The sequence below is a fragment of the Empidonax traillii genome, unplaced genomic scaffold (genome assembly GCF_003031625.1).
Source record: "Empidonax traillii isolate 1590-97213 ecotype Southwest subspecies unplaced genomic scaffold, ASM303162v1 scaffold455:size476776, whole genome shotgun sequence".
In the NCBI taxonomy this organism is placed as follows: domain Eukaryota; kingdom Metazoa; phylum Chordata; class Aves; order Passeriformes; family Tyrannidae; genus Empidonax; species Empidonax traillii.
The window spans coordinates 56,840-77,408 of NW_020955648.1; the positions used below are offsets into that span (position 1 = coordinate 56,840).

Sequence of the window (20,569 nt, forward strand, 5' to 3'; positions counted from 1 at the left end):
TTTTTCCTCCAAGGGTTGAAACAGTGCCCACGAACCCAGGCAGACATTGGGCTCTGCTCTCCTACCCACAACCTCCTCCAGAGCCAGAGTGCCTTGGTCACCTCCCCTCCCCTGAAAGTAGCAGAAGCAAAATCTCATGTTGTTGGTTTTTATTTTGTACTCCATAAAAAAAACAACACAAAAAACTGACTCTGCCTTGGCTGAGAACAACTGCTGGACACAGCTGTTCAGTGCAACTCCACACACATCATAATCACTGCTGTCAGTGTTAGAATAAAAAGGAAACTCAAGAGCTCTCTTCTGTAGTAGCAAAAGGACTGACACCACAAGTCACAGAAGGAGGAGGGGAAAAAAGGTAAAAGTTTCTCTTAAAAATATAGCTCTGTGGTACGAGAAAGGGATGGCTGGGTGTCAACAAGGAGAAAAGCAGCTTGTGCTCTGCTCTGGTCAAACTGCCTCCTCCAGTTCTGTTCCACGGGGAGGGACAATAAACACATCTCTGGGCCCCAGCAGGGCAGGAGGAGGCAGAAATTACACTGCTCTGCTCTAAAAGTCACAGTTAAAAGAAGTTATAAATTATTATTTAAAAAAAAAGTTGGAATTCTCCTGATGAGCTTCCTTTTCCTTTCTTCTGTTTGATCTTCACCCATAAATCCTTAATCACAGGAATGCGGTACCTTTGGGGAGAGGAGTTAAAAGCGTTAGGGTTGGGGAGGAGGAGAACAGCCTTACAGCTGAGCAGAGCACGGGCAGAGGCATCTGGTCCACTTCCAGATGGCTACATCACCATCTAATCCACATCACTCTTCCAAGCTCCCTGTGGTCAGCAGGGACAGACAGACACTGCCAGAGGCCGCTCATCTCTGCTGGTGACAGAGGTCAGCAACATCCAAGCTGGATATCCAGTTCTCAGCAGCTAAAGAGATGAGGTCAGACACATTCCAGAGAAGCCAGCACACGGCTGCATGACATTCCTCACACTGCTCCACTCCCTGGCCCTCTAATCTAAGGCCAGGCTGGCTCAGTGAGCACTTAGAGGGCACACTGTCTTCCCAAAACTGGCCCAGGAGTTCTGAATTTGGCCAAGGTTACCGCCGCTCTGAGGTACCAATGGATAGTCCCCATCTACAGGCCATGTACCTTCTCACAGTCCTTCAGGCTCAGCTGTTTTCTTCTTCTAAAAAGAGGGAAAAATAAATAATTATCATCAGAATCACAAACGTGAAGGACCCAGCAAAGCCACAGAGGCTTCCCAGATATGTCCCTGTGGAGGTGGTAGCCACCACAAGGAATATCCTGTAGTCTCCCTCTGTCACCCCTTCGAGCCCTTGGAATGGGATGCAGTAGCCTGCCAAGCCCTGGGGAGCTCCAGCTTCTGCTGAGAACAAGATGAACAGACAGCTGAAGAGCAGCACTTACTCCTTGGACAGGCTCTCTCTGCCACCAAAATGGCCCCTGGCTTTGACCCTTCCAGGGACAGGGATCTCTCTCCTGGGGCAACAACCCTTCTTTCAGCCACCCTAATCCCAAACATCAGGATGTCTCAAAATTAGCCAGAGTGAACTGCAGGCTCCCCTATACTGCCAGCAAGGCCGGGGCATGGCTCTGTTCCTTCTCCAGCCTGGCACGCTGCTGGGATGGGATGAGCATCAGAGCTGTGGCTCAGAACAGCTCTGCCCGTGGTACCCCAGCCCAGGGTCTGGCACGTACCTTCTTCTTTTTCTTGGGAACCTCAGCAGAGCCATCTGCTACAGGTTCCTCTTCAAAAGACACCTTTTTGCTTTTCTTCTTTTCTTTTCCAGTCTTCTTTTCTGGGAGAGGGAAAGAAAAGCCAACTAAGAGAGGGATTCTGGTATTGTCAGCCTCTGAGAGGGAGCACAGACTGGCAGGAGAACCTCCAGTAAGTTTATGATCACATCCAGACTTGAGCAAGCTTTCCAGAGCAGGAACTGGATGAACCCTGCTACAGGCAGCTGTACCCAGCGATGTTTCCTCAGTACCTCTGAGCCAGAGCAGTTTGATCTCACCATCTGTCTACACATGTGGGTGGCATTACATAGGATTCCCTTCTATCCATATCCTGCTGCCCACCCGCTCCAAGGAACTGCTCCAGGGCTGGAAGAGCTGGGCACATGCTAGAAATGAGAGCAAGGGGAGCTGCTAACACAGGATGGGCACGAGGTTCAGCTCTGCACAAATGAGGCTTCAGCTCACCCCCGTGCAACTGCCCACACGAGGGCCAATGGACAAGTCTGTCTGCTCCAAAAATAAGGGCTGCATTTCGGCAGAACAGAAACTCCAGATCTGGCCCAACCAATCCATCTCCTTTTCTTTTTTTTTTTTAAAGCCCACAAGATCCAGCACAGAACCAGCTCTGATTTGCAAATGCAGGCTGCACTGCAAACAAAAAAAATGGCCTTTGGATCAGGGCAGCAGGCAGAGCACTATAGAATGGCAAGATGTAGAGAGGTAACAGTGACAGGATAAGAGGAAATGGCCTCAAGTTGAACCAGGGGAGGTTTGGATTGAGTATATGGAAACATTTCTTCACTGAAAGGGTTGTCAAACACTAGAACAGGTTGCCCAGGGCAGTGGTGGGGACACCATCCTTGGAGATATTTAAAAGATGTGTAGATATGGCACTTGGTGACATGGTTTGAGAGTAGACCTGGGTTGGACTTGATCTTAGAGGTCTTTCCAACCCAAATGACTCTGATTTAAGAGGGAAGCAGTCAAGCAGGAAGCCAATGGGGAAGTGGGTGCTACTTACAAGGCCCTGTACTGGAGGCTGAACATGCATCAGCTGCAAGAACCTACTGCTAACTAGGTCCCAAGTATAGGATGCTTACTTTTAGCTGCTTTTTTCTTTTCCTTGCTGCCTGCTGTCTTCTCCAGGTCACCATCTGCTTTCTTTTTTTTCTTTTTGGGTACTTCATCATTAGCCTGCCCTTTCCGTTTCTTCTCCTTGGGCTGCCCCACAGCCCCATCCTCTCCTGCCAGTTTCCGCTTCTGAGACGTTTTCTGCTTCTTGTTCTCTTTGTCTTTGCTCTTAGACGTTTTCACAGCCTTGTCTGCTGTGGAGGATGGCTTCTTCTTCTCCTTCTTTTCTTTTTTCTCCTTTTTCTTCTTCTTCTTCACTTCCAACCCTTCCCCTCCCTGCACTGCAGGGACTTTGGCAGCAGTGGTGACCTCAGTTTCGCTCCCTGAGCTTGGCTCCCCTGACTGTGGGACAGAGAGCAGGGCATGTGATGGTGCTGGGGTCACTTGCACTTCTTTTGCACCAACATCATTCTCTTTTGCTTGTCTCTTGCCTTTCTTGAGTGAAGCTTTGAGGCTGGCATGACCTGGCTCTGTTTTCCCTGCCACCTTCTCTTTGTTGGAGGCTTCTGTGGCTTCCTGCCCTGAAGGGGGGTTGTTTTCTGCAGAAACAGTGACAAGAGAGAGAAGACAACTCAAGGAGTATTCATTACACAGACCACAGTCACAGGAGGATGGAAATATGCATTTAAAGAGGAGCATCCAGCACTTCTCCCAAGAAAGCCAAACCTGCTGGCTATCTATAGCAGAGTCAAAGAAAGATGCCTCAGCCTGAGATCAAGTATCTGGAGAGGGAAGTGGGTGACAACACCCACAACAGCTTTGGCTGTTTGACAAGATGGGTGAGCTCAGATAGAGCAGTCCTTCCCCAGAACACCATTCCCAGTAAGTCAGGGACTTTCCAAGGTGGTGAGGGTATCCACACCACCACATCCAACCATCATCCATGGCAAACCCCAGTGCACTTGGGCCTTCCTGAGCCCATATATAGCTCTGACCTCTTCAATAGCCCTTTGCACAATGTAATGATTTGCCCAAGGGGCCAGCAGACCTGTTTGAGCCTCTAGAGCAGGCCAGAGCTCACAGCTGGGCCAGGGTCCACACCACAGCAGAAGCAGTTTCCAGCTCAAATTTTTACAATTTGCCAACAAGCCAGGGAAATAGCGGGACTTTTCCTTTCTCCACAGGTCTTCCCACTTGTTTCCCCTGTTCTGCACTCCACATATGCTACAGAACCCACACAGCCCAAGGGGAGGCTTAAATAACAGCACTGTGTAGCAGGTGTTCATCAGCCAGCATTTCAATCTGCCATCACTACCTCAGCACACCAATGCAGTGTGCCTCAGCTCCAGGGAAAGCCCTTCCTGCTCCTGTTAATTACTGTGGATAAAGTAGAGCTCGGAGGAGACAGAGGCACGGAGCACTGAGCCTCACAAGCAGCCAGCACAAGCAGGGTGTTCAGGGAGAGGGCTGTGCCATGGCCAGGGAAGCCAGCAGACGGCAGCAGCACTCCATGCTGCTGGGCTCCATGATGGAGACACACTGGGAACACGGCCCGTCCCAGTGACACCCTCCCCAGTGTCACCCTCCTGTGCCAGCAAGGCTTTGCTCCAGGGCCAAGCAAATTCCCAGCCTTGCCAAAGGAGACCCACCTGCTTTGTGGTTTGCAGCCACCTGGTTGTCATCTGTGTCGGAGTCACTGCTGTCGGTGCTTGAGCTGTCGGCTGGGGCTGCTTTCAGAGGGGCCTTGGCGGGAGAGTTCGCAGCAGTCACGGCTGCTTTCCCTGGCCCCACTTCACCTACAGGCTGGGGGGAAACCGTCTTTGGGGCCTGGGGTGCTGCTGGGGCCTTGGAGAAGCCCAGATAGCCTGTGAGGAGGGACTGAAACAACACAGACACACTGAGGAGTCACAGCAGGGCAGCCTCCCACACACCCGACACGCAGATCTGTCTCTGCTGCTATTGTCCTCATACTCCAAGTGAAGGGCCCACCTTTGGCCACCGGTGGAGCCAGCCCTGAAGAGCTCACGGCTACCAGGAGAGGAGCCAGCCTTGACAGACACCAGCTGAGCTGACAGCCACCAGAGCTGGCGGCCAGAGGTTCTCCTCTTTGTTCTCGCCCAGCAAGGCAGGCTTGGGGGAGGCTCCTGGCCACAAGCGTGCGCCCACGCACAGCTAATGCACTGCAGATGTGCTGCACGCCCTGCATGTTACTTACAAAGGGAATTTAATGGCTTGGACACGGGTTAAGTTACAAATAAAGTGGGGGGAAAAAAATCCCTGCTGCTATTGGCACTGTGCACCAGTTCTCCTGGTTTAACCCTTGCAAGGTACCACCTCCTCCCGTCTCTTCTCCCAGTGAAGGCACCACGAACCCTGGACCAAGGCTGGCCGCCTGGGGAAGCATTCCAGGTTCAGAAGCCTCTCTGTGCTCCCACCAAAAAGTCTTGCTCACACCACTGCATTGGGGAGCCCCCAGTTCTCTGCTGGAAAACCAACCCAGCACCCTGTCTGCCACGGCTGAGGGTTGAGTCCTCTCTCAGTCCTATTTAGGAGCCTGCTCAGGTCCCATACCTGTGATGCTGCCTCCTCCTCCTCACTGGACTCTGAGGAAGAGCTGTGGGCTGGCTGGGTCACTTCTGGTTTCTGCAGCGAGCCTGCTGGAAGAGCAGAGTTCATCCCATTAAAACCACCCCTGGTGCCTGGAGCCGAGCTCACCTACCCAGCACAGGTACTGCCACCAAAAGGCCCTTTACCTCCAAAGAAAGGAGAGTGCTCTGCCAAGCTGGAGAGAGGGAACCACTCTCCAACCACTACACACCTCCCACGGGGCAGCAAGCACTGTCTCCACCCTGACAGCACCAAAAGCATCTTCTGGAGAGAACTGACCAGTTTTGGGGGGCTGCTTGGGCACCTCCTCCTCGTCACTGTCAGAGGAACTGCTGCTGTCTGAGGTGTCCTCTGCCTGGGTGGGCAGCGTGGCCTGGCTCAGCTGGGCATTCTGCACTGGCTGCAGGCCTGGCTTCTTCCCCTTGGCAGTGGAACTTCCTGGGAGCAAAGCAGCCTGCGGGGCGGCAGTGTTGGCAGGAGGAGCTTTTCCCACAGGAACCGTTTGCTTTAGGTTGGAAGCAGCGGGGGCCTAGGGAGAGAAAAATGAGATAGATCTGAAAGGAAGAATAACTAACTGTTCATGTCCATGAACTATACGCAGCAGCCTGGAGCAGATGGGCTTGAACAACCTTAGGCCTTCTTCAGCTGTACCACTCCAGTTTGTGTCAGGGTTAGCCCAAGAACCTCTCAGGTAGGACACAGAGACCCCAGCTCCCCTGGCCCCCAGGTGAAGTGGGCAGCTGTGACCAAGCAAACAACTGCTATCAAAAAAGAAGGAGGAAACCAGTCAGCCAGCTGGAAGACAGGAACAGCAAAGCTACCAGGGCTACCCTCTCTCCTCTGCCTCACCTCACGGTGTGGTAACAGTAGTTAGGAAAGAGCAGTCCTTCTCTCCCAGCTTCATGAACACACTCCCTCAGCTGAGAACATGGCACCAGCCTCAGGCCCAGCAGACCCATCTTCTCCCTCTCCCCAGGGAAGACCCCCACCTTAGTCTCCTCCATCATTACCTTTCCTGCCAGCACACTGTGCTCTGAGGAATCCGTGCTGGAGCTCTCAGACACTCTGCTCACTGCAGGGACAGCAGGAGTTTTTACCCTCTTCCCTGAGGGCAGGGTGGCATTGGCCTTTGCAGCCACCGTGCTCAAACCCGGACTCACTTTGACATTCTGCTGGGGCAGACTCTAAAATAGATGAGAAAGAAAATCAGGACAGAGCACAACCTGGAGGGAAAAGATAAAGAAGCCTACACCAATCCAGCACTAACTTTCCATCATTTTCAGCACCAAGGCCTTTTGTTTTTTTCTTCTCTCCTTTACAGACCAGCTCTCCCTCCCACGAGCCTCTGAGGCCTCTGGCACAGCCAAGAGCAGCAGTGAGGGCCAGCACCCCAGGAGAGCCAAAAGCATTAGCTCAGTGCCCCAAAGGCACCCACCAGGAAGGCAAGCAGGTAAAATGTGTTGTGCTTGCAGACTGTGAATCCCTACCCACTGCAGCACCAGCAAGACTGCAGTTGCAAACCTTTGCATAGCGGGCACTTGGACTCCAAGATGTCTTCTACACTCTAGAAGTCACATACCAAGAGTTAATTGGCAAGAAGAATAAACAAAGACACCAATCACAGGGAAAATCTGCCTCCAGGTCCACAAGCCAGCAACAGATTAGTGAACAAATTAACAAGAAGCAATTTTGTTGCTTCACATTTAAAACCTCCCATCAAACTTAATGTAAGTGAAGTTAAAAATAGAAGAGCCAGGGGCATGGAAATCAGGCATTGACGACAGGGCCAAGACACAAATGCCAGCAGAGGAGGGAGCAGGAGCCACGAAGGAGCATTTGGCCTCCTTGTTTGTGTTACCAACAAGGCTACGTGAGCAGCACTGCCTTCTCCAGATCTCTGACAGGCTGGGCCTTTGTGGGCTGACATTTCCCTCACAAAACATCTGGCCTTCAGAAAGGAAAAGGCAACGCTCTGCCATGCAGAGCCACCAATCCAGTGTGAGCTCTCAGCCCTCACGCAAAGCTCAAGTTACAGCAACTGCATTATTTTATACAATCTTAGTACTACAAACATGCTTTACTCAAGGACTGCTCAGGCTGGCTGCCTGCCCATTAGCTGGCAGGAGACAGCCTTTCCATGGCCACAGCATCAGGCCAACACGGGGAAGGGTGTCCTGAGTGCACATAATGTCCCTCTCCCAGCAAAGGCACTGGTAGAGGATGGGACTGTGTGGGATTTGAAGTGTGCTTGGCCACCAAGCCCTGGGCTTAGAGCATCAGCCAAGCCACCACCATGTAGGAACAGTAGCCACGTTCCTTTGGCAGTGTTTTTTCATGCAGCTTTTTGGGCTCAAACTGCAGCAGAAGCACAGAGACACCCAAGAGAGCTTCACACCAAGGCTCTGTCCAGAGAGCTGTCCCCAGGGAGCTCAGCCACAGCCCTGCAGGACTGGCATGGAGACACGGAAAGACTCCAGTGGGAACGCTGGGATCAGCTCCATGACACTCAGCCGTGCCCTCAGCACAGATATGGAGTCACCTCCCTTCTCCAAGACAGGGTCTGGCTCCTCCAGCTGAAAGGCAGCAAGGACCACTGTGCTACCCTTCAAGGCAGATCCTTCCATCCTCCCAAGGCTTGCAGAAGAGGAGTCCAAAGAGCTCCAAGTTTTTGGGAGGAACCAGGCAATGGATTGCCTTGGAGCTACACAACTCATGGAAAGATGCTGCCTGTAAGGATTTGGCTGCTTTTCCAGTCTTACTTCCTAGGGTAGAGCAGAGAGAACAGAGTCCCAGAGAAGGTCTGGGTTTGTGTGTCTACTCATGTTCCTGTCAAAGCATTCACATCCCCCACTGCTCTCACACACTGCAAGATTGCTGTGGCCAAGATGGGCACCCAAACCCATGGACACTGCCAACAAAACCTGATCCAGCCAAGGGGAGGCTCCTCTGAACCGCTTATCACCTGCCCAACTACCATCTTCCAAATCCTGAGACCTCCTGAGCCGCAGCACTAACAGCCTACACACCCAGTGCATCAGCAGCTCCTCACCTGAGAAGGGGGGACTATTTCATCCTCTGAATCTGACACCTCACTGGAATCATCACTGCTGTCCACAGCTGGAGGGGCTGTGGCTGGTGCCGAAGCTGGTGCTTTCTTCACATTTGTTGGCTGGGGCACAGAATTGGTTTTCACTGCAGGAAAACCATAAGAAATTGTCACTGTGAGAAAGAGTTGCTCTCTGTGGCCATCCAGAGCAGGAGCTATCACAACAGGCTGCACTGTTCCATGTGCAAGGGAGAGGAGGAAACGCACGAGGATGCAGGTGAGGGATCCTGGTTACTACCAGGAGACTCACCAGCTTGCGGAGGCTGCCTCTGTGCCGCAGGGGACTCCTCTTCACTGTCAGACGAGTCACTGCTCCCACTTTCTGAGACCTGGCTTTTCAAGGTGCTTCCCACTGCTTTTTCAGGCGGCCCAGCTTTTGCAGGCTGGCTCAGGTTGGGAACAGGCCCGGGCTGTTCTGTTAACCTCTTAACAAAACAGAAACATAGGCCCAGAAATGTCGTGTTAGTACAGGTGTTGTTTAGGAGTTTAAGTGCAGTTTCAGCTCAAGTTGGGTTTTGTTTTACCCTAACACAGCTGTTACTAACACTCTATCCTTGGCATGTTAGGAGTGGAAAAGGCTTCAGTTACTGCCTGGACTGAGCTGCTGTACACACATACCTCTGCATTTAGCAATTTGCTTCTGACAGGAAACCTGAGCGTGTTTCACTCACGAGCATGCAGGCTGACAGTGCTCGTAAGCACACAACAGCAATTCCTTCTTCAGGCAGAGACACTGGCTGGACAGGAGCCTGAGGAGAAAGCACTGCAAACCCAAGCTTTCCACTCCAAGGAAGACTTCTATTTAAGTATGACCTGCCCTCAGCTCAGGGAATACACTGAGCTGGGAAGCCTTGTGCTCTAACACTTGCAAGATTCAGAGACAGTAACTGAGCAGCTACATCTCAGAGGTGCTGGAGGACTCAGAGTTGACACAGGGCTGACACAAGGGTTTGGGGACACAGAGGGCAGGCAGAGAGAGACTGGGATTCACCTTGGAAACTGATGTGTCAATAGGTCTCAGAATTTAGAAATCTCCAGACAACAAAAAACCTCTGACATTTACTTTCTACATCACCTGTCAACACTGATGTCCCAGGACAGGCCACATGCCACTTCCCCAAGCAACTGCTGTGCCAGCACTAGGAAGTCACAGTCATCTCATTCCCAGATACACACCTGCCAGGTGAGACCCTCTCTCTTCCTGGCCCCTCTCCCAGTTTGTGCCGAGGGCTGTAGACCCCTGTCCTGCACACTGAAGGCTAGTGGTGGCAGAGGGACAGGCAGCACTTGTGCAGAGATCTGGGAATTTCACTCCCCACAGATACTCCCCCGGCTCACAGTGCTCTGCACCCACTCCATTTACTCCACTCATGGCTCATCTCCGGGCTGCTCTGCCAAAGAGTACATCATGTTTGCCAGGGCAGGCAGACCCTGTCCCCCTGGCATGTGATGGCAGCCTGCTCTGGCACTCAGCGAGAGATTCCTGTCCAGCTGAACCGCCCCTGCCACCCCCCTGCCATGCTGCCAACACAGTGATACACCCCAGCAGCAGAGAGCACCAGCCTAGCAGCCCCCTCAAAAGACCAATCCTACCGTGCCTCCTGGCACAGCCCCGCCACAGGCTGCCACTGGGGCAGCGTTTATCATCTCCAAGCCAAACACTAAACAGACAACAGCATCTGCATGTTTATCCCATTACAGAACAGCTCTCCGAACAAGCCAAGTACATTTCGACTCTCTGCTCAGAGAAACAAAAACCTCCACTAGTGCTTGGGGAGGGGGGGGCTGCAAACCTCAATTCTCTGTTTTGTTTTGATACCAGTGAGTCACAATCTCCAGGAGATCGGCCAGATTTGCAAAGCTGAAGAGAGAGAACTACTTGAAGCAGAAGAATTCACACGCAGTACGCTGAGCGTGTTAGCTCCTCTCCCTGCTGTCCCAAGCACTGCTGTGCAAGGGAAGAGCTTACCAAGATCAGAGCCCACTCACTCAGTTTTAAGCCCTTCATAGCAACAGGACTGGTTTCTCCCCCTATGCGGATGCACAGCACGGGGCTGCTTGATTTCCTAACTTAGCAAGGGAGTGGGAACGAGCTGCCAGGCAGGAGCATCCTAACAGAGAAAGAACACAACAGCATCCACAGAGAAATCACCGTAAGGTTTGCACAGCCTCGGGACCCCTCAGATCTTCCTGGGAGGAGGTCAAGGTCCCTCCATCCCCATCGGATGGATGACAGCCACAGGTGGGATCACATCAACTGAGTTACACCCAGGGAGCAGGTAACACAGGCAGAGAGCTTCTGACAGCCTGGGAGTCACAGGTACTGAAGTAACTCGGAGAGGAGGAAAATAACTCAAGAGGAAATCATTTTTCCTGCTCCCTCTCCAGCCCCCAAAGCAGGAGCTGCCTGCGGCTCCGTGAGTGTGATGACTCAGCTCCCGCACAACCCATCTGCCACTCGCTGGGTCCATTTGCATCATGCAGCGCTGCATGACAACAGGGGGAACAACACCGAGCCACGTGCGCCCAGCACGTTGTACAACCACATTCCATCGCTGCCTGAGCACCGCGGAAGCACCGCCGGCAGATCGGGACTGGGAAAGGCATCTCAGCTGTGCCACGGCCCAGCAAAGGTACAGCTGTCAAGAGCACGGGAGGGGGAACAGGGCTCAGAGAGACTCTCCCTCTTTTGGGAGATCCGGCCTCTCCCCACAGGGCCCGCGGTCCAGGATGAAAAGCCGCAGGCACAACTCCTGCTAGTGCAGCCCACGCGGGTTTTCCTGGGATGCTCAAGGAAGACACGGGTTCCCAACACGTGGATTCACGTGCATCTCACACCTACTCCTTGTAAACAGAAGCCAAAGCCACAGGGTTCCATAGGGTTCAAGTGCCACTTTTGGCTCAAAACGTTCAGGAGAGAAGCAGCAGAGCAGAATGAGCAGTTCCAAAAGAAAAGCAGCCCACAGCATCTTTAGGATCAGACTGTCCCCCATCACCATCCTTCCCCCCAAAAAATATGCAAAACACCTTGTCAACTTCTTTGACTAAATATTCCTGAGTCTTCAGGGGTAAACATACCAATTAAGCAGTTCAATTTGGGCATGATGTTCATTTTAATTGTGCTAATCCACCCCCACAGGGAAGGATGAAGCAGCTTCCAACGCTCTGTATCTGTTTGGATCTTGCACAGAAGCCAGAGGAAGTTGCAGGATACAGTAAGTCAGTGGTTAGCATATGCCCAAGTAGCAGATGGTGAGGATGAGCTAAGAAGAGTTTGACTGGGAGGACAGGACTGTGGACACAGCTAAGCCCAATGGTTTGTCTTCAGGCTTCACTCGTGGTCTCTGCCTGTAGGCTACTAACACGGGAAGAAACAGCCTGTTTGGCAAAAATAGAGCTCCCTTGGTGACAAGCTCTTCCTTGCTGTGTCAGTTTGCAAAAGGGAAGATGCTGAAGTGGTTAAATCAGCAGGTAAAACTTGCTGCTGACAGCTTCACAGAATCAACAGTGGGGGAAACAAACCTACCTCAGCACATCCTTCACCTAAAACCCTGCTAAAACGGACAAGTCTCAGCGGTTTTGCAGCGGGACCCCATGGCACAGCCATCAGAATAGCTGCTCCTGTCACCCAGAGCTGAATCCTCACATACAATCAATCATGCAGGAAGAGAGCAGCACAGAGCCAACTGTTGGAGATGCGTCCCCCTCCACCCACCTTAGCAGACCAAGGCTATGAAGACAAAAATGTAGAGCCTTGCTGGCTCCTGCCTGTCAATACTGAAAGGACGTGTTGACAAAGAGCCTCCTTGCAAGGACACGTGAGGCTCTGCCCCCGGCTTCCACCCCTCCCTAGCAGACAATACGTGCCATCTCCAAAAGGCTGCTTTCAGGGCACTTTCTGAAGGGCCCTGCAGCTCAGAGTCAAGGCAGGAGCTCTCAGTACAATGTGTGGGATTGGCTTCCCTTTGAGTTTGGCCACCTGGGTCCAGTCTGAGCTCACGGTTAGAGAACTCCAACCAAACCCTCACAGGAGAGCCAAGACCACTCTAGCTGTGACTCTGCACACAAGGTCCACTCCAGAGGGGCAATGCACGAGTGAAGAGAACAACTGGTATCAAACAGGGGGTACCCTCTACCCTCCTCTGGTATGGCTGGGTGAGCAGAGTTAGGCTGTACCTGTTGCTTCCATAGGGAAAGATCCTCCTCTCTGAAGGAGATACGACATACTCCCGTTGTTTCAAGGAGATCAGTATTAGCATTTAAGGGATAAACATTTGTCCTGCATATCCCATCCCTTGGCACCGGGCTGAATGAGGATCACCTACCTTCTGGCTGATGGGCACGGGGAGATCCTCCTCTTCACTGTCTGAAGAGTCAGAGCTCTCCACTGGCTTTGTACTTTCAGCAGGCTTTGTGGGAGCAGCAGTCCTTCCCAGCGCGGTTTTAGCCTGCTTTGGTACTGCTGTTTTTGGTGCTGGCTTCCCTTGGGACACTGGAAGTGTTTTTGCTGGAGATGCTTTGGCGGAAAGTGATGCTGCTGGTGTAGGTTTCACTGGGGATGGGACGGCCTGGGAGGAGTTTGGAGGTGGCTTTGTCTGGACAAGACATGAACAGAGTGAAGTAAGGCAAATTCCACAGCAGCATAATTCATTTGCTTAGACTGTAACGAAGGGAAGAGATTTCAGAGTCCCCAGGGAAAGGCAAACCCTGAAGGAAGTTTAATGACTGGCAGGACACAAGGAATTCTTTTATCTAGCTGTGTGGGGATAGTCTCCCAAGACTGGAAAGCAAGACCAAACATTCTTCATCAGCCTGCTGCTACTACCAGTCCCCTCCAGTGTGGTACAAGGCAGCACTTTGCACTCTCCACAGTTGGAAGCTGGGTTGCACTACAGCTTGACAATTAGACACTATTTATCGCTATTTAAACCTGAGGAGCAAATTCCACCACGGCAATTTGCCTCTTCAAGTGGTAAAAGAATTGCTGGGAGGCTTTTTTATTTAAAAGTACTGATGGATTTTTTTTTGTTTTGTTTTAAGAAAGGCACAATGGGTTGATCAAAGCTCAGAGCTCACTGAGGTGCTTTTGAACACCCCACGCCTCTTTCCTCCCACCCCCAGCAAGACTTTGCTACACACTACGTGCATTTACAACATTTTCTTTTCACTGCAGTTCCCAGCCCTGAGAGGTGTGCAAGGAGAGAGAGTCTCAGACAGACGCACTTGGGTTACTGAAGGAAGTTCATCTTCACTGTCTGATGAGCTGCTGCTCTCTGATGTGTCATCGGGCTGTGCAGCCCCTGGAACCGCTGTGGATGTAGGTTTGCTCTGGCTTGGTGCCAGTGCTGTTTGCTTCACTGCATTCTTCTTGTGAGACACCGGAGCAGCAGGTGCACTTTTCACAGGTGCTGCATTAGACTGCGCTGCTTTCACAGCTGGTTTCGCCTGGTAACAAAAGGGAACGGGAGAATCAGGTAACACCTCTGAAGAAAATGGCTGAAAGCTCCAACTGCATGGAATGTTTCAAAGCAAGCTGCCTTGCTAACTTTGACCGGGACAGGCTCGTTCAGACCCTTGTGTTGTGGAGTATCTGAAAAAAGCCACTTTCTCCACAGACTCCCTGACTACGTCTGTGAAACTGCACACCAATCACCTCCTACAGATCAAAGGATCTCCCTCAGCTTCAGGCACCAGTAGAAACTGGGTTGGAATGGTTGAAGTCAGCAGGGGTTAATGGGGCTCTCAGCCACACACCACATTCTCTGGCTTTGGGGATCTCACACATCCAAGGTAAAGGGTGTTGTCAGAATACAGCACTGCAGCATTTCCTCTCGTCTTCAAAAGAAGGGAAGTGACTTCTTAGGGACACAGAACGTGTTGAAGAGGTTACCTGGACGGCTGGCGTTGCCAGCTGCTCCTCCTCCTCCTCAGAGGATGTGTCCTCACTTGATTCCTCACTGCTGCTCTTGGCAGCCCCAGCTGCCTGCTTTGGCTCTGGAACACAAGCGAGGAGATGTCACAGCTGCTGCCTGCTCTGAGCCCCCAGAGAGCGACGCTAATGGGGCTTCTGAAGTCAGGACAAGAAAACAAGCTGCAGAAAAGGGCTAAGGGATATGCAGGGAAGAGGACCCAGCCCTGCTGAAAGCATCAGTGGCCCGCTGGGAACAGCTTCTCCAGACAAACACTGGCCCACAAACACCGCTCCAAGAGTGCAGGCAGAGATGGGAAATGCTTCCTGGCCATCCTCTGACCCTACAGGGAGCTGCCCACCAGCCACACACAGCTCCCTGCAGGGGCACCCAGCCTGGCTGGGCCTCCTCTGGAAAAGAGCCAAGAGAAGGATCATTTTCAGAGCTTCAACAGTCTGTGCCTCACCCCCCTCCTCCAACACACACACACACACACACACACACACACACACACACACACTTCGAAGCACTTACAGATTTCCCTAAAGACTTCAAACCCCAAAACTAACCATTTGCAATTGGGAATAAAGAGAAAACACTGCAGTGCCTTTCAAAAAAGCTGAAAGTATCTGTAGCATCAGTACTGCATCTCCCGTGGACACGCTACGCTGTTACCCCCAACCCTGTAGTGCTGGGTGCTGCCAGACAGACATCTTAGCACAGGATCTGCCGCTTGAAATGGGAGCAAGCACACTGGATTCATCCCACGGAGCTCCAGAGCTGGCTGCTTTGCAGTGTTCTAGCAGCCTCCCCAAGGAACAAGCATCACTCTGAGCTTTCCAGCAAGGGAGCTGAAAGGAACATGCTGAAGGCACGTCTCAGACCCAATTCACAGCAGAGCTGGAGCACACACACACATTTACCACACCCTGCAGGCTCCTTACCCGCTTTGGGGGCTGGGGCCTTTGCAGTCGGCGTCTCCCGTTCCTCCTCGCTCTCGGATGAGGAGCTGCTGCTGCTGCTGGAGCTTTCCGGTGCTTTGCTCACTACGGGTGCTTTGCTTTGCCCTACTTTGGCCGTGGCTGCTGTGGCATGTCTGGGCTTCCCAGGGGCAGGCAGTTTCTGAGCCTTGGCTGGAGCTGGAGCTGCAGCCACAGCATTGGGCTGCTGCTTGTTGTTGGAGAGCACAGTTCTGTCCGGGGCAGGGAGTGCTGCCGCTCTGCCCGCCGGGGCAGTGGGCTTGGGAGGAGAATGCAGGGAGTTGGCAGCTTTGCCACCCACCACAGCTGGTGTCACCTACAGGAAACACAAAAATTAGAAGCCTACACACAGATGAGGGGCTAAATTGGAGACAGTGCACCTTCCATAGCAATCTGGCAACCAGGCAAGCGCTTCAAGGAAGGATTTGGGAGACAGATATCTGAGAGAAGGCTTATGGCAGCATAGGAGGGTCATTTTAATAAGAATTCCACCCCAGCTCACAATTCTACACATGCCAAGGAGTCTGGGACAGTCCTGGCCTCAGAGTACCATCAGCCTTCAAAGCCAAGAGAACTGCCTTACCGTCACTGCACCTTTCCCAGCCGGTGTCTCCTCTTCTGACGAGGACTCATCCTCCTCACTGCTTTCTACAGTCACTGCTGAGTTCGTGGCCAGAGAAAGGCTGGCTGCTGCACAGGAGAGAGCCACAGAACAGCTCTGTGAGGGTGTTTCTCACACCAGTGTGGCCTCTGGTTTGCAGGAAGGTCCCATCTCCACACCTGCCCCAACACCACCATCACTGCTGTCCCTGTGACAGACAAGGGCTTTGCTCCTCCAACACATCCTTCTCCCCAGCACCAAGACAAGGAACCTGCCAAGATCTGCAGGTTTCCAAAGGCTGGTCTACAGCAGATGAACTGAGCCAAAATATATCAGACACATGGGTTTTTGATAGACTCTGCAAGCCAACGCCACCCACATCAGCTGCACCAGGGATCTATCCCCACTTCAGACAGGGGGCATGGGTTTTCCAGACCAACTAACAAGTCCTTCCTTCACCCATGTAACAGGCCTTTCCTGCTGACCTCACGCACACCTAGGACCAACTAATGCTCCATAGTGGGCAGTGAAAGGTTCCCAAGGTTTCATCCAAGCAACAACACCCATCCCTCCCCAGTGAATCATAACAGCTTTTTTCTAGCTTCAGCAGACATCTGTGCTCCTCAGAAACTCCACATGAGAAGAGAAGAGGGTGCTAAATTAGTTGTCCTATTTTTCTATGAGCACAAGGGAATAGCCATCACATTACAAGCATCTACTCTAGCCAGGCAAGTTGGGTTGCTCCTACACAAGCCTCCAGTCCTACTCTGTCAACCCCAGGGAGAGGAAAGGCTCCTACCATTTGCAGCTTTCGCCTTCTCTTTCTCATCCTCTTCTTTCTCTGAGCTCTCAGAGCTGCTCACGGGATCAGGAACTCTGATCTTTTCTGGGATGGCCGCCTCGTCATCACTCAACTTTCTTCTCCTCGAATTTGGGGGAGTTCTAGGGAGGAGAAATGGTGTCAAAACGTGTAAAATACATCTTGAACGAACTGGAATACAATTATTCATTTACTGTCAGGTGAGGTTCCAGGACAGGCAGTGTAATTTCTCTACAGCTTCTAAGGGGATGGGAGAAATAATTCTCTAATCTGCAAGGGGCATCTCTACTTCTCAGGAAACTCCCAAGAGCAACATATCCCTGCAACACTCAGGAGATACTGAACTTACACCCTTTTTTTTCCCGGGTCCTAAGCAGATTCTTTCTTACTTTAGCAGAGAAGTAAAAAAAATACATAGTCAGGATGGTGTTCAACACAGAGCTAAGGCATCCTATAGAACAAATTCCATCTCCAGGAGACAGCTGTAGCCACAGAGTCAGTAAATGCAGACCCGGGGTTAGGGCAGTGATCCCCAAACAGGTCTTGGTATTCCACAAGGCCAGAAGAAATTAATCTAAAGGCTGTAAATGCCATTTGAACTTGGGCTCACAGGTTAAAAAGGGCAGGAAAGTCAGGCTGCAGAGAGGTTTAAGAAAGAAAGTGGCTGGACCTCCAGAAGGTGTGTTGGAAAAAGGGAAGTAAGAGGCCACAGATAAGCTGTTCAACCGGGCTAAAACATGAAGCTGGAGAAAGATTCCGCCAGGCTCTAAATCCTACCTGTACCAGAAAGGATGATGTGGGCTAAAGTTATCCATGTTTTCATTTGAAAATTAAAGAGAACACATTTGCTTTATTACAAGGATAACACTGGGCAGATGATGCGATTCACACAGGCAATACTTCTAAGCCCTGAGACACACAATCACCAGAGGCAAATATCCTCATTTCTGTGCCAGTTTAACTCATTTTATTTGCTCATCTTAAAAACAAGATTAGTCCAACAATTTGTCGAGTAAAGATTGTGCTTGCCATCAGAGCGTTCTGGCAGCACAGCTGTAACAGCAAGTTCTGTGCAAGCGGGCTAAGCCAAAGGCACGTTTGCTATTCCAAAGTCCCGGCAACTACTCCAATAATTCCTTTTAATAAAACAACAGGGTAGCCCACACAGGTAGCTCTGATCCTGCAACACCTTCCTCATCCAGTGGCAGCTGACAGCACAACACAGGCTGCTGTGAGTGATCAGGAACTCAGGGATACTGTGTGAGGGGAAGATGTGTCTGCTAGCACTGTCCCTGCAGCATTCCAGAGCATCCGAGCGCTGCAGGGCTCTGGCTGCTCCTAGGATTGAGCTGGTCCAGCTTTCTCCTACCCTCAGGCACCTTTCCACCCACTCCCTGCATCCTCCAAGAGTAAATGCAGCTCTGGAAGGAGGCTACTCAGGTAACTGCAAGTCCCAGCTTTTAGGTTCACTCTGGAAGAGTTTCTGCAGGACAGCACCAACAACACCTTGGTGAGATGGGCAGGAGACACAGGGTAGTTTGAGGAAGGACATTCTGGGGCCAAAACTCTATGGAGTGACAAGATGTAATAACTGCAGCTCACTCACAGGAGCACTCCAGGACACCTTCTGGATAAACAGAACTACTGGTCAACACATCAATCCTTCTGACTCCAAACCAGGCATAACTCAGGCAAACCAGGAATAACAGATCTTGGTGGGGCAGGCTCACAACAGAAGGGTGGCACTGAAGGAGAAGGAATTAAACCTGATGCAAGACCCCAGCCGCCCCCAGGTTTAACAGCAGCAGTGTCTGGGAGGGTTTGCTGCAGCGGGCAGGGTAAGGTCACTCTCACCACCCATGAGAGCAACAAACTGTTAGAGGCAGGAACTGCAACCCCCTTTCTGTGCTGCTACACCCTCACCTTGACCCAGCCTTTCTCGTGCCCAAGTATGGAGCAAAAACCAAGGCAGCAGCAGTGAGGCACGAGGTGTTCCAGCAAAAACACACCTTTGAGGGAAAGACTTCCCAAAGCTGCTGGCGCAGCTGTGCTGAGGAGCAATCTCACTCCAGCGCTTCCAGCTCCAGGGATTCCCTGGATAACCCAGCTCTGAGGCTGTCAAAGGCCTCCCTGCAGCCCTACGCTCCAAAATCCAACCAAAGCAAGGCCTGGGTGGGTGCCACTGTCACTGCACCCCACAGACGGGAAGGCTCCACACTGCAGACCTTCCTGTGGGGAATGTGTAAGCGCTGGGAACATGTCAGGGCTTGAAAGCACAGGCTGAGACCAGGAGACGTCCTCTGAGTCAGATCATCTGTGTTCTATGCCAAGGTTAGTCCCTGCAAGAGCTCTGGCATTTCAGTCTCTGTTCTTGGGTCAATGCTCTTGTAAAGCATGTGGCTTTAAAAAGAAAGTGAAACAGGACGGGGGAACAGATTCCTGACAGTAAAGCACAACTCTGAGCCTCATGACATTCCAGTACTAACAGCATCAGCTGCTCAGAACTAAAGTAGCAAACTTATCTCCAAGCTCAAGATATTTTAAAAGCAGAGCAATCCTGAACATCTGAAACGAACTGCTGTGAAACCAGAGGTTAGGAGGAAAGTCTGCTGAGGACAGTTATCATTGGAAATACTCTGACAACTGGGAATTCCAGCAAATAAAGATCACACATGCCACGCAGCCTGGATGTTAGCACAGCCTGGAATCTACCTGATGCTCATTTCGTCCTTTGACTTACTTTTCCCAGTGAGTAAAGATGTCCTCGAGAGAGGTCGAGAGGGAAGGGAGCAACTTCTGTGAAAGCAAAGGGAACACCAGTCAGGCATCAGCCCCGTTTCGAGATGCGAAAGCGACCGCGGGGGCCCATCCAGGAATCCGCGGGAAAAGGGGACCACGCCATCCTCACACACGCACACACGCCCTCCCCGTAAATCCCGCAGGGCCGCGTGTACCCCTGGGGGGTTTCCCGGCGGCAGCAGCAGCACGTGTCCCGGTACGGGACAGCGTTCCGCGGCGGGCTGCCAGCCTCCTGCGTTCCCCCGGGCGGCTCGGGCAGGGACACCACGTGGGCGCGGCGGGCCGGGGTGCAGCCGCCGAGCCACGACCGCAGGGCCCCCGGGCCCGCACCGGTGCCACACCCGGGGGTCGCTGAGGGCGCCAAGGGGGTCCGGGCCCTGCGGCTCCGCTGAGGCCCGAGGGATCACACACACCCCCCCACCATCCACTGCGGTTCCGCCGCCTCCCCCGCGGCCCGGGCGCGGCCGGCCCCGTTACCTGGCCGGTCTGCGCCTGCAGCTCGCGGGCGGCCCGCGCGAAGCCGCCGCGCAGCAGGTGCTGGTGGATGAGGGCGAGCAGCTCCCGCCCGCCGCCGGCGGCCATGGCACTCCGCGCGCCGCGCCGCCGCGCGTCACTTCCGCCGCGCCGCCCAGCACCATGGGAAATGTAGTCCCGCGGGGATGGGGAGGGGTGTCTCGGGGATCGCTCCACGGGGGTCTCTCCCACCGTCCCGGCGGGAGATGGGGGGGAAAGGAAAGGGGGGATCAACCCATGGGGGTCTCTCACACCGCCCCGCTAGGGGATGGGGGAGAAAGGAAAGGGGGGGATCAACCCATGGCGGCCCCGGTGGGAGGCGAGGAGGAAGGGGCAGACGGGGGTCGTCTCCTCCCGGGGGTTTCTCGCACCGCCCCAGCAGGGCACGGGGAAGAAGGGAAAGGGGGAAGCGCC

The 20,569-nt window shown here is 52.7% G+C and overlaps 1 protein-coding gene across 3 annotated transcripts; it reads right to left on the bottom strand.

Annotated features, from left to right (window-relative positions):
• Positions 1-137: 137 nt before the first annotated feature.
• TCOF1 (treacle ribosome biogenesis factor 1) lies at positions 138-20,229 on the bottom strand. 3 transcript variants are annotated; one of them, XM_027895290.1, is made up of 18 exons: positions 20,120-20,229; positions 19,584-19,639; positions 16,823-16,965; positions 16,006-16,112; positions 15,387-15,738; positions 14,424-14,527; positions 13,757-13,978; positions 12,859-13,128; positions 8,784-8,958; positions 8,477-8,619; positions 6,438-6,611; positions 5,707-5,956; positions 5,392-5,477; positions 4,470-4,698; positions 2,850-3,419; positions 1,711-1,811; positions 1,141-1,177; positions 146-677 (listed from the first exon to the last, which is right to left on the bottom strand). In XM_027895290.1, exons 1-17 carry the CDS (start codon positions 20,222-20,224, stop codon positions 1,145-1,147), a joined length of 3,120 nt encoding a protein of 1,039 aa, XP_027751091.1. In that variant the 5' UTR covers positions 20,225-20,229; the 3' UTR covers positions 146-677; positions 1,141-1,144. The 3 variants fall into 3 exon arrangements, with proteins under 3 accessions (XP_027751092.1, XP_027751090.1, XP_027751091.1); XM_027895291.1 differs by having other exon boundaries at positions 138-1,177; positions 5,392-5,474; XM_027895289.1 differs by having other exon boundaries at positions 138-1,177.
• Positions 20,230-20,569: the final 340 nt, after the last annotated feature.